The following is a 13427-nucleotide window of genomic DNA, read 5'->3' on the forward strand; positions in this document are numbered from 1 at the left end:
CACATCATTTTCCAGGGTCAGAAAGATCAAGAAGCTGTAAAGACACACAGATGAAACAGTCAGAGGCTCAAATGTATAAACCCGTTAATGAAACGCTGTCAGACGGGTGTTGTCCGAACGCGACAGCAATGTTTGAAGCTGCAGTTATTCTGCATCGTATGAAGATCTTCGTCGTTCAAGGTTCGATCAAAACGTTTGTTTGTGACGCACACGGAGCAGGAGGAAGCAAAAACCTTCCAGGTTACATCTCTGGATTAACATCAGCAGCCGAGTTCCACACGTTAACGGGATTTTAAACACGGACCTGAAACGTGTGCAGATTTTGAGTCCAATTTTTGGGGGACAAAAAAAAAATCTTCAGCATGCCAGCTTACGTGTTCTTGAGCCCATGCAGTGATTTCCACAACAGTATCAAGGCTGTTTCTTAAAGCAGCGCCGCCTGAGGGCCGAAAGATCACCGCCAACCGATATTGGGTTTCGGTCTGGCATCCGAGTTTTCAACGCGCTGTGAGCGAGTGTGTTGTCATGTTGGAGGACCCCGTTGCCATGGCGCCACAGTTCAGGTGGTTTTGCAGTGAATGTTTTCCTCTCAGACGCCTCAGAAGGTCCCGGTGGAACTCGGTGTTGACAGTCTGACTCTGGGGGACAAATTCACGGTGACACAACCTCCGCCAACGTCAAAGAAAACCCAGCTGGTGTCTCCTGACCTGACACGCCTTCTTCTTCGGTCTCGGACAGTGAAGCTCCGCCTCCTCTTGAAACGTGAATTTTCATGTAGGGCTATATTACATCAAGAGGTTTGGACAAGAGCATTAGTTCTCTTTTTTTATGGGCCCAACAACCACTAACATTAGTGGTTCCCTCTGTGTTACAGTAAGCCAGTATGTACGATATCAATAACACTGAAAACCAAGCGGCTTAAAAATTAATTCACCGTCGGTCTTTTTATTATTCACACCTGCTCTTTTTACAGCGGAAGAAGTCGCATTCTCCTTCTTTACGTTCTCCTCTTAAAGAGCTTTCAACGGTGCAGTAATTTGGTTCTAATTGAGTGCAGATCCACATGGGTCCATTGCATTCAATGCATGTGTACTGCTGGGCTCCACCAATCACTGATTACATTAAGTTGTTTTGTCCCATTAAAAAAAGAAAAAAAAAAAAGAAAAGAAAAGAAACTTACCAAAAAAACTCAAATCCACCCCCTGCTGAGGAGTCAATGGAAATCCTAACAAAGCTTTCAGAAAGCCATTTAATGGTTCAGCAAGCCTTAATGCAAAGCCACTACAGGCTTTTACACAGGAGTTATTCAACGCGGCGCTACGACACACCGGTTGCACGATTTATAGCAGCAACACACAACAATGAGATTTAGTATTAATAAACAGAGTTTTACAGTGCGTTCAAACGCTCAGAGGTACCTGCAAAAAAAAACCCAAAGAAAACCACTGTTGTCTTCACGTAATCCAAGCCACATGTGCAGGGTCTCCGAGTTTTATAAGAGCCAGTCGCCCTGTGAAAGAGTCTCCGCGCTCTGCCAAATGGGTGACATTAAAAACTGTAATGGTAAAGCCAGATGGGAAGAAAGAGGAAGAAGGACGAGGAACCAGAGATTAACTGTACTGTGCACAGACCACACCACGCAATCCTTCAGCCTGACGCTGCTGCTGCTGCTGCTGCTGTCACATTTCTGGGATGATACTTGCATGCATGCCGTGCAGTTTGAACTCATATTTACAGATTTATTTTGCCTTTGTAGCATAATTTGGTTTAAAAATGACCAAACTGGCTTGTAGATTCATTATTTATCTTCATTAGGCAGGTTGGCGGTTGTGCAAGTTTTGAGCAGTTAAATGACAATAACTTTACAATCCCAGACTTTAATCTGACACTAAAGTCACACACTTGCAGGAATTATTATGCATCCTGCAGCTGAACTCATCCTCCATCATCTGATTAGTCAATCTGAATGATTTTAAACTTTTTTTAATGAAATATGTCTTTTTTTTTTTAGTACCAATGCCAAGTATTTGATAGTCTTGCATTATAGTTGGCTTTTTGTGACAGTTTAAATTCATGAACGTTTTACAGAGCTGGAGTGTGTAGAGCTGCTGAATTTAGGCAGAAAGTTCAACTGAAAAAAAAAAAAAAAAAAATGCACACAAACTGGTGGATGAAACCGCGACGAGATGCAGGAGAGGTGAGAGTCAGAAACAGAGAGGCAGCGATACAGTCAGAGAGACATGGAAAAAAAGAAAAAAGAGGAGGAGATGGAGTGGAAATGATGTCATTAGCCCAGAAGAGACTCGGCTCAACACGCCAGCAGCAAACTCCAACCTCCCAGTTCTCTCCCTCCCGGTCAAAAGGCCCATTTGGCTCCGCCGACTGTAAACAAACGCTCTAAACAAACCAAATAAACGCTCAAAAGCGAGCGCTCCCCTTCTTCTTCTTTTTTTTTTTCCCTCCCTCTCTCTCCCCTGTCCTCCCCCTCTCCTCCGTCGTCTCCCTGTCATACGCGCTCAACCCCCGTTTAATGTCCTGCAAATGAAGCGGATTTATTAATGTGTAATTAAGTAATAATCATCACTACATAATGCATGAGAGACTCGAGGGGCCGAGGGCCGACAGAGAGGAGAGAGGAGAGAGATAGGATAGCGAAGCTGCCGGAGCCGACGGAGAAGGAGATTTCTGCCGCCTCGCCTCGCTAAAGACACACATTAAAAACGGATTAATCCACTGAAATAATATTTTGATAAGAGAGAAAGCCGCGCTCTTTCATTTCACCCTCCTCCTCCTCTCTCTCTCTTTCACCGCCATCAGCTAGTTTCATGGCCCGTCGTCGCGCCATTAGTCCGTGTTCAATTAGCAGACTGCAATTAGTCGAGTCCCCTCACTGCTAACAAGGTCTAATCACTGTAGAGGCGAGAATGGTCAAGTAAATCCATCAAAGGAACACAGTCGCAGTGGTGAGACGCCGGGGAGCCGGGAGATGACAACTCCTACTCCTGTTTCCTACGGCTGCCGTGACTTTTCTACGTTTAATATATGAAAGAACGCAATAATTGTAAATTGTACTGACTTGTAAATGAATTGGCGGAGTCACAATCTGTAAAGATATTTTACATTATTGGTGTTGAATAGTAGAATTAAAGGGCAGCTGCGCATTTTTCAGACTATAGGTGGGTCATGATTGTTAAACTTTCAAATGGTCATTAAATCATACACAAAAATTAAATAGCACGTTACTACGTCCAGGAGGTGGCAGTAATGCACCTAAAAGCTGTTAGCCAACCACCACGAAGAAAAACACATTACTACCAGGCTCGCTGTGAGATTAGATGCTGCGAAACAAATAGAAGAAACACGCAAAGATGGAGGTGCAGTTCAAACTCTGCAGATCATCAGTCTAACACAGCTGCACATCGTCATCAGAGAGCAAAGCACGGAGCAGCCGGTTCATCCACGCATCAACAATCAAACAAGTAAGTTTGATGTCGGGCATCCAGAGCAAATCATCTTTGAATAAAAGTCCAATAGTTCTCAGCGAATATCGAATAGTGTGTTTGCTTAAAATGCCCGACGTCTTTAAAGACCGTAAACAGACTACAACAAATTAATAGAAGGAAAACAAATCTGTATTTTACCACATTTAAAATTACGCTGGAATCGTACATAATGTCATTAAAAATAAAAGTGCAATAACAATGAGAAAAAAGGGGGAAATGTAGTGTTATTTAGCAGTTTTTCCACGGCTTCATCTCTCTAAACAGCGTAGTTCATCTATCCCTGAAATTACCTACTTAGAAAAACACAACTTTCCCTTTTATAGTCACGAGAACCGAAACCTTAGCCATGAACTTTGTCACCGTTAAAAGGAGGCGGAAACAAACGTCTACTGAAACAACCAAAATCACGACCGTGATTTTCCACATTTCGACAAATTCGTACAAATTACGGTGATATAAGAAAAACAGTGATGTATCACCGGCTCACGGACGGGGTGGGCCTTCCTTTGTTATTGTTTTGGTATGCCTGGCTGGCCAGTAAGTCCGTAAGCCGGCCAGCCGGCCAGTCAGAGTCGGGTGAGCAGGTGAAACACAGAAGAACATGAAAACACACATAATCCCCCGGTGATGCTCACCCCGTCCTGGCCTCCCTCCCTCCCTCCCTCCCTCCTGCCCACTCACCTGCTATGTGCCACTGCACTGCCCCCCCCCCTTCCCTTTACTCCTCTCTACCTTTTACCCCCTTCACCCCCCTCCCACCCCTCCTCCACGTCTATCTCGCCTCCATCCCTCGCTCCGTCTTCCCCCCCAATGCCAGGTCTTGCCAAGCTGTCAGTGGGGCAAGGTGTGGAGGGGAGATAGCAACATGTATGTATGCACACACAGATGAGGGAGTACACAAATACGCATGGTGCTTATGCAAGGGTTGCGTTACCTTTTGCTGCGCACGCGCACACACACGCACACACACACACACACACACACACACACACACACACACACACACACACACACACACACAGAGAGAGTGGTGGTCGTCTGCCTCAGCTTTGCTTCGCTCTGCTTCGCTTGGCTGCCTGACTAAAGCTAAGCTCTGGTTATCCAGGCTGCTGAGACCAGGCTGCCTTAGTGACACACACACACACACACACACACACACACACACACACACACACACACACACACACACACACACACAGAAGGCTTTCATGTCCACGATGCATGCAAACACAAATACAAGAATGTAGATCTTGCAAGCATAAGCACGCACAGACGCAGGCAGCAGGAGTGGACGGGTTCAGCGGCCGAGCGGTTGTTCTCAGACAAACTGCAACGCTACAGCCGGGGGAGGGGGGGGGGGGGTGCACACAGACACACACAGAAAATCCATAATTTAAAGGGCCAAGAGTAATAAAAAAAAGATCCAGTGCCAAAGTAAATCCACACAGACGGTGTTTTTTGATGCCGGTTGTTTTTTGGTTGTTTTTCTTTATAAACCAATGGGAAACAGTGGTGGCGACCGGCTGCGTTGCACACATCATGTAGGATATGAACACTCTACAAAAACACACGTCAGAGATCATTTCAACGCTCTTTTCAAGCCCATTAAATTTCCACTTCACCACATACAATCTGTGATTTATTGTCGATGGATGGACATGTTTCAGAATTCCTCCCCTTATTATAGAGCTGCGTGCATCTACTGAAAAGTGAAACCAGCTTTACAGCGAGATTCCTGAGGAAGGCTGTGGAATCTGTAGGCTGTCACTGACAATCACATCCTCCTCCCTGTGACCCAACTGAGCTGACGAAAAAAAATAACTGTCTTAAACAGTTTTCCTGCACATACAGCCCACAGTTTATCATCAACACACACACACACACACACACACACACCCGCGGGAACACAACTATAACACATTCTGTCAGTGCTTTCTTCCTGTGTGGCGAGTGCAGCCTCTCAGACTCTGAACCTGTAATGAGGGGGAAGATCCATCAATGAAAGATCAGGCTGCTAATAAAATTTTTTTTTTTTAAATGAATCTTCTTCGATAGTCACACGGAGAGAGATGGAGGCCCGTATATGGTGGAGGAAATGGGGGGGGGGCATGGCGACCACATGGTCAGCCCGTCCCGTTGCCCATCTGGGTCCCATAAAGGAAACACGGAGGCCAAGGACACCACATGCCCTCCCCCATGCATGATGCCCACTCAGCCATGCACTGCAATGAATACTATTTCGGGGAAGGAAAGGGGGGGGGGGGCTCCTTGCAAAATTAATACCTCTTTTAACACAAACTATTTCAATATCATATTATAAATATTAAAGTGTGAATTTCAGTAGTGCATGTAGTTCAGGAAGCAGGAAATCTTCACCTGGTAGGATTTGGGTAAAATAGCCCCTTTTTTTTTTTTTTTTTTTTTTTTTTTTTTACATATTTGGGGAAAAAATGGGATTTTGAGATGTACAAATCAAACTTCTTGCCTCCAAAATTCGTGAACAGTCCAGGTTAAGTGAGTCGTTTCAGGGGTCAAACAGTCAACCAAAACAGCAGTGTTGCAGTTTGAGACGAGTGCAATGCAGTTAATCCAGATTACATGGACCCATTGACCAAGTGAATTACGACTACAAGGATCTGAAACCCAGAAAAGAACCGAGCCACCGGTGGATCATCCGGACCTGACACGACTGGCAGCTAATTGAAAAGCAGCTCCTTATCTCGAGGTGGCCATCAAAAAAAAATTACAAAAATAACAATTTGCAATAAAAACTTACATTTTAATTATTGTGGGCTCGTGAAGCTGAGCTCACACACTAATTGTTAAGACACAATTTAGCCCTGTTGTAAAACTACACTGCTTACAGCCCTTTGGGGGGAAATAAAATAACACAAGGCTCCAAGAGTTGGGCATTAAATCTCGGTGGTGTTGTTTGTTTGTTTGTTTGTTTGAGAAGTGTCCTCCTTCACACCAGCTGCACACCAACAGTTCCTTACCTTTGACGGAGCGCGGTTTGGCCTGTTTCCGTCTGGACATCTCTGGTCTCGAGCTGCTTTCTTCTTAATGTTTCTTCTTTAATTGTTTTTGTTGTTGTTGATGTTGTTCCGCTCCGTGTTTTCGGCTAACCGTACAAGGCGGACACGGTGAGGCTCGTGTTTCCTCCTCCTCCTCCTCCTTCCTCCACTTCGCTGCTGCTGCTTTCTTCGCCTGTTGCAATGCGGCAGCTTCAGTCTCGGGGTGAGAAACGGCCGTTAGTCCACCGACAACAGCCTCGACACACACCGGGAGTGAGGCGACGCTCGGCGGCGACGCTCGGGCTCCTCGAGCTTGCCTTTTTCTTCCTCGCGCTCGCGCAACCTGTAGATTAAACGGGGAACAACTTCCCGTTGGCGGCCCCCCCCACCCCCCCGGCTCCGGCGCTGCACCGACAACCTCGCTCTTTTTGTGTGTGTGTGTGTGTGTGTGTGTTGTTGTTGTTGTTGGTGCTTTCCCCGGTGCAAAGCTCGTGCCGCACGCCGAGTTTCTTCCAAAGCTCTGGCGGAGGAACGGTGCGCGAGCTGCCACCCACGCGCGTGGCCAAAAACCCCCAAACACCTGAGCAGGTCCCGCGCTGGATTGAGGGTGGAAAAAAACCCCAAAAGTGACAGCGGTACCGTCCGAGTGCGAGGCGGCGATGCCACCGCGGTCCGTGACGGTCCAGGTGACGCGGAGCCGACGGAGTGTTTTTGGGGGAAATTGCTTTTCAAAAATGGAGCGTGGCTTCCTCCCTCGCGCTCCTGTCGTCTTCGCTGGGGCTTGTTTTTAGTTTATCGAAACTGTTTCGGTCTGTTTTGGGCTATTTTTCTTTCCCCCTCCAGGAACCGAGCAGCCTCCCGTGCTCCGTCCCGCTATTCTACACTAGGCAGTGGTGGTGGTGGTGGTGGTGGTCTGGTGGCATGGACATTGCGCTCTTCCCCTGCATCTCCACCCCGAGGGGAATGCTGCTTTTACTACCCACGCTTTCTGTTCTCTTTTCTTGTTAATATTTCCCAATGTCCTACCGGCGGTGTTAACAGCAGCCTGATATTTCCCTCAGTCTAACCCTCCGCTAGCCTCTGTCTCCCTGCTTTTTCTTTGTCCTGACTCTGGCTACCAGTCTCCCTCCTCCTCCTCTGCCTGCCTCTGCTGGCGGGGCTGCGGCGCAGACACACATAATAAAGCCAAGGCAGGCAGTGCTTGGCTGGAAATGTAGCCGCGTCCCAGCAGGGGGATGTGAGAGAAGGGTCCCGGCGGGGGAGCGCTCTGATCCCGCAGGGAGCAGCTCGGCACAGCCCGGGTTGGCTGAGGCAGAGAGGCAGGAGAGAGGCAGGCTTGGGCTGACGGAGAGAGAGAGAGAGAGAGAGAGAGAGAGGGGAGGCAGGGGGAGAGTTAGGCAACAGCGCCAAACTGTGGCCAACCGGTGCAACTACAGCGGGGACTCTGACAATACAGAGGGAGGAGACACAGGGAAAATGTGGAGTTGGATTGAAGTGAAGTGTGGAAGAGGTTCTGTCGTTTTAATACAAAAACAAAGAAGGAAATAAGTGACTGACTGATAACATTATCATAACGAGTGATTCATATTCTACCAAGTGGAGTTGAGAGTGAAAATAAAGTGTTATTGGGAAGCAAAATAGTCAATCGTGAGCAGTAAGGAGTTGCAGCTCCTTTAATTTGATTCTTTCTTCTAACCGTGAGCTGATGGAAACCCGTTTGCTGCAAGTTTCTTTTGCCCTCCGGTCAGAAATGAATCCAAAATTTGAGCAGTTATTGGATAAAAACATTAGTAAAGTCACAAATGGAGGTCAGTAAGCTGCTAAATTTCCCTCAGATGCATTTGTTTTATTTGGCTTGTTGCAACCCGTTATCACAGCAAAACGTGAAATAGACACGCCGGCCCACTACAGCAAAACGTGAAATAGACACGCCGGCCCACTACAGCAAAACGTGAAATAGACACGCCGGCCCACTACAGCAAAACGTGAAATAGACACGCCGGCCCACTACAGCAAAACGTGAAATAGACACGCTTTTTCGCTGTCAAGGTGTGACAGTATTTCACGCTAATAAAATAAAACAAATTGTTGGGCGTTACTTTTAAATTTGTTCTTCAAGAAGGTATTAAAGTAGGTTTGAATATCTTGCTCCACATAGTTTTTTTATGACGGCAACAAAAAAAAGTTTCGTATGTTGGTATGTCTCTTCTTCTTCTTCTTCATCATCATCATCTTGCACATTATCCAAAAAGCCTTTCAGACGCCTCTTCTATCAGAGTTTGAATTTGATGTTTTGCATTGAAAACCGGTGCAGCTGCACTGCATGAGCTTGCAGGAATCATGCGTACAAATCACCCACCGATGGTCCACTCCCTCCAACAACAACAAAAAATGTCTTCACAGGATCTGTGCAAAATTTCTGACACGTTTTTTCATTTTGAAATGATCACATTTGTGTCAGGGCTTCATTATTCTACGTGTGTGCGGTGGGTTAATCTCTTTCCGACAGTTCCTGACGGGATTGCTTTAAGCCTATTCATTTGGGCTGAGCAGAACCTATCCGTGCATAATGTATATTTTCCGCACTTTAGGTTTGAGGCCACGTGAACCGTCTGTTTTCATGCGAGCATGAAGCTTTGTGTGTCACATCAAAGGTTTAACATGTGTGGAGCCATTTCCTCAAAAAATATATCAGCGTCCTCTGTTGCCCTTTTGCTGCTTTGCAAGAAGAAGAAAAAGCTTTCTTTCTTCTTCTTTTTTTTTGTTGCTGCTTTCACATTTGATGGAACCTTTTTTTTTTTTTTTTTCACAGTGAAATCACCCCTATTTAACTTACTGTATTCAATTAGCCACGCGAGTGTGTGCACGCATGCATGTGTTTGTGTGTCTGTCCTTGAAGCTTTCCTTTATTTCCAGCAAAGAAAAGAGAGACACGTCTGTGGACAATTTAAAGCAGACAAAGAGGAGGGAAAAAATGAAAATCACTGGGTGCTTTGTTCTTCGCTCTCTGCTCCAGCCGAGCGCCCTCTGACCGCAGCTGAGCTTTTCCATGTTGCCTCTCTCCCTCTCTCTCTGCCGCTGTCTCTCTCCCTCTCTGGTTGTCACGGATAGCTGGGTAACGTGGAGCTCCCTGTGCTGACCAGCAGGGCCGCAGAGCGACCCCCCCCCCACCCCCCCACCTGTCCTCCCATGGAGAGACAGAGCAGCCTTTAAGATTGACCGCCTGCTGGGGTTTAGGAAGGTGGTGGGTGGAGGAAGGTGGGGGGGGGGGCACTCCATCCGTCCCCTCCCTCTGCCTCACCCTCCAACCTTCACCCTTCCCTCCAAATGAAAAGAGTGCACGGGGGAGACCCGTGTGTGTGTGTGTGTGTGTGTGTGTGTGTGTGTGTGTGTGTGTGTGTGTGTGTGTGTGTGTGTGTGTGTGTGTGTGTGCAAAGCTCCCCCAGTGTGACTGCCGCTGGCATGGAGGGGCAAAAGCCCTCACTCAGTGGTTGGTCCAGCCCCCCCTCCCCCTCCCCCTCTCCACCTCCTCCCTTTCTGCCGGTAAATACAAAGAGTGGGAAAAATAAAAGAAGCCCACATTACAAGCTCCTTAAGGGTCAAGGACAGGCCCCTCTCTGAATAGCTTCTAAGAGTCGTATTGTTGAATCACATAGCTCGCGATTACACCCTCTGTCATCTCCGCACGGATTTGGCTTTTTTCCGGCGCACAACAAGGGAACATCAAGTAGCAGCCACTGAATAAGTCGGCCAACAGACACTGCAGTGGGAATTGATACAGACAGGACATCAATGGAGCAAAACCGAGGGCAGATGTAGAATTACGCCCCCCCCCCCCCCCCCCCCCCGAAAATGGGGATTTGGCTTAAAGATTTCATACCTCAACAGCAGCCGGGTTGTTGTTTTTTTTTCAGTGATTTGGAATGTGAGAAGCGCTGAAATGGTGACGGAGGAGACGCGGTGCCAGAAGTGTGTGTTTTCAGAAATGCATTGTGCAAATGTTGCTGTGGTTACACGGTCCTCGCTGCACAACCCACCTCAGGGCCGCCCGCTTACACACTGTTGTCCTGTTTCATTACAGCCCGAGATCTCCCTTCTTCATTAGATCTGAGGCCAGAAGCGCGTTTCCTGAACACCGGACATTTGGTGTCACTTTAAAAACAGTCCGTGTGAGCCGGGTTTGTTTGTTGTTGTTATTGTTAAGTGCCCCTTTCTGATTACGTTTTATGTGACTATGGAATAAAAGTGTCCAAATTCTTCCCTCTTAAGGGACAAAACTGAATCTGTGTTACGTGAGATTACATTTGATTAAAATGAACATTCTACACCTAAAACGAAATATCTGAATCATTAAAACACTCTTCAATCTAGGTAATAGCAATTTTATCATATTGCAGAAATTATTGGCAATTGTTTTGTCGTCTTTCCAATTTCTTTTACCACTAACACGATCTCTCGTGAAATCCGTGACATCGGACACTGAAAGCACGTGAACATCAGCAAGAGAGGCTATAATCATCCTCCGTGGATACGACGTGGTCCAACATCGTTTAAAGGGGAAGTTTCACACTATCAACTTTTCAGCTGCAATTTATGTTTGGTAGTCATCCGGTTTAGATTTTACAGCACTTCAGGATAAAGAGAATAAGTACCAGCTTGTTGTTGGTGGAATAAAACAAAGAAGGCCCCAAACTGGGCTTCTCTGCTTGAGAAAGATAGAAATAAAAAATAAAAAATGATCATCCGACAAACGTGTGTTGTTTAGTTAACGAGTTGTTTCTGAGCCGTCGACTCTGTTCTTTGTTGTGAGTCTCGGACCACATGATGAGCGGTGAAGTCTCTCTTTCTTTCATTAAACTCACCGATCAGGCTTCTTTTAAGTTGTTTAAGAAACTCCCATAAAGCTCAGATTATAACTCCTTCCGTCACTTCGTGTGCACATGACAGCAGGTTTTCTGTGTTCAAGCGTGCCCGTTTGAAAAAGCTATAAAATCACTTCCCTTCCACAATGGAACAGTGAAATAGACCCGCCGGTCCGCTGCAGCAAAGCGTGAAATAGACACGCTGTCGAGGCGTGACAGTTACACGTTTTACTGTAGTGGACAGAAACTAAACCCACTGTATGCGTATGCGTGTGTGTAAGATTCACGCTTTCAAAATGTGTAACTGTCACGCCTAGACTAGTTAAAGCGTGTCTATTTCACGCTTTGCTGTGATACCGCGGGTTGTGTGGAGGTGAAGATCGCATTGCACCTGAAACTGCAGTTGCTTTTGCTCAGAGGGATGAATTGCACAAATAATGTCACGTTTTCATGATTCGGGCGTCATGCGAACTGCAGCTGGAGCGCAGCCGTGCAGCCGTGCAGCCGTGCAGCCTGTGAGCGTCCTCGCTGGAGATTAGAGGCCTCGTCTGCAGAGTGCAGCCGAGGTCAGACGGCATGCTCTTCACCTCAGTGTGAACCTGTAGCATGTGTGTGTTTAGTGCATTCGGCCTCCTTTTGTCTTCACTTCACTTCACTTCACTTCACTCACACACACACACACACACACACACACACACACACACACACACACACACACTCTCTCTCCAGCCTGTGTCTCAGGTATCCGGCCTGGTGTTCCCGTGGTGAGGAGGCCGTACCGTGTATTCTCTTCACCGAAGTGCTCCTGAACACGGGTCCGTTTGTGCTGCCTTGCTCGCCTGCCACTAAGCGGATCGACTTCATGTTATATTTATGCAGCCTCAAGCGCCCTCTTCTCTCCCTATCTTCCTTCATCATCCTCTCCCTCCCTCCCTCCCTCCCTCCCTCCCCGCCCGTCTTCTGCTGCGTTGAACTCTCGCCAGCTCCACTAGGTCTCCCCTCTGCAGACAACAGCGTTCCATCTCGTTGCTTTTGCCCTAGATATCGTCTATTTTTATATGGAATAATTAGACACACAACTGATTTAAATACTAATACCGAGCCTTCTTCTTTTGTCTGGCGCTCGCATGTGGGATGGCTGCACAATAAAGCCAAAGGTGAGAGACACACGTCCCTTTCTGGGTTTGTTTTAACCGTCCTCTCCACGGTGTGTTTTCTGGGTGCGATGCAGTCTGCAGCACAAACTTCGAGTAGATGTGTGAACACTCACAAACACAACGCTACACTCATTATCTGTTTCCAAAGGTGAAAACGAGGGAGAACATTCAGCCCGTGGTTACTATTGTTATTATTAATAAATATTCAGCGCGGGAGGAAGAAAAAAAAGAAAAAAGATCACATTATTTTCAATATTTGTTTGGAGTATTTGTTGAGCCTGTTAATTTACAGCCAACCGCAAGGTCTTTGCAGAGGTATTAGTGTGTGTGTGTGTGTGTGTGTGTGTGTGTGTGTGTGTGTGTGTGTGTCCCAGCTGTCTGTATAGTCTCCAAAGAGAGAAAACATGGCAGCAGTGATGATGATGTTGATGATGATGATGATGTGTATGATTTTATTGATGAAGACACTGCCTTGTGCGTTGTGCATGATTTAATATATTTGTGGTTATTGACGTCGACAACAGGAAATCATTTCTGCTCCTGTGGCAAATAAAAGGCTCAAGATTACAGGACGTTGGAGGTGAATTTAAATGTGGACGTTTACGTGTCTGAACGGTGCAGCTGGAGTGTTTAGATGCTGTTATGGTTATGCTGTTAACCACTGTGATGGTTCTCTCGATTACATCATATGTGAGGTACTTTAGATCCACCTGTCTGAAAGATGATGACCTGTTGCAGGTTATGAAAAAATGTGATTCATTTTAAGTAATTTACGTGTAACTTTGCTTACGTAAAATAGTTTGAACCTGAACCACACGGTGTTTGATGCCTGAATCGAAGGCGTCTTACTTTTCACGGTGGAGGCAAAGCAAAACGTGACACTGACACGTC

The 13427-nt window shown here is 46.6% G+C and overlaps 1 protein-coding gene across 1 annotated transcript in view; it reads right to left on the reverse strand.

Moving 5' to 3' along the window:
• Positions 1–7829, reverse strand: part of znf423 (zinc finger protein 423) — a 145711-nt gene extending 137882 nt beyond the window's left edge. Inside the window, 1 exon segment of the mRNA XM_069172851.1 lies at positions 6500–7829. Coding sequence (XP_069028952.1) covers positions 6500–6539 — 40 coding nt within the window. The 5' untranslated portion in view covers positions 6540–7829.
• Between the last annotated feature and the right edge of the window lie 5598 nt (positions 7830–13427).

This window comes from Embiotoca jacksoni, unplaced genomic scaffold (assembly GCF_022577435.1).
Source record: "Embiotoca jacksoni isolate LCO1_2020_lvr unplaced genomic scaffold, fEmbJac1.0.p SCAF_55, whole genome shotgun sequence".
Classification (NCBI taxonomy): Eukaryota; Metazoa; Chordata; class Actinopteri; family Embiotocidae; genus Embiotoca; species Embiotoca jacksoni.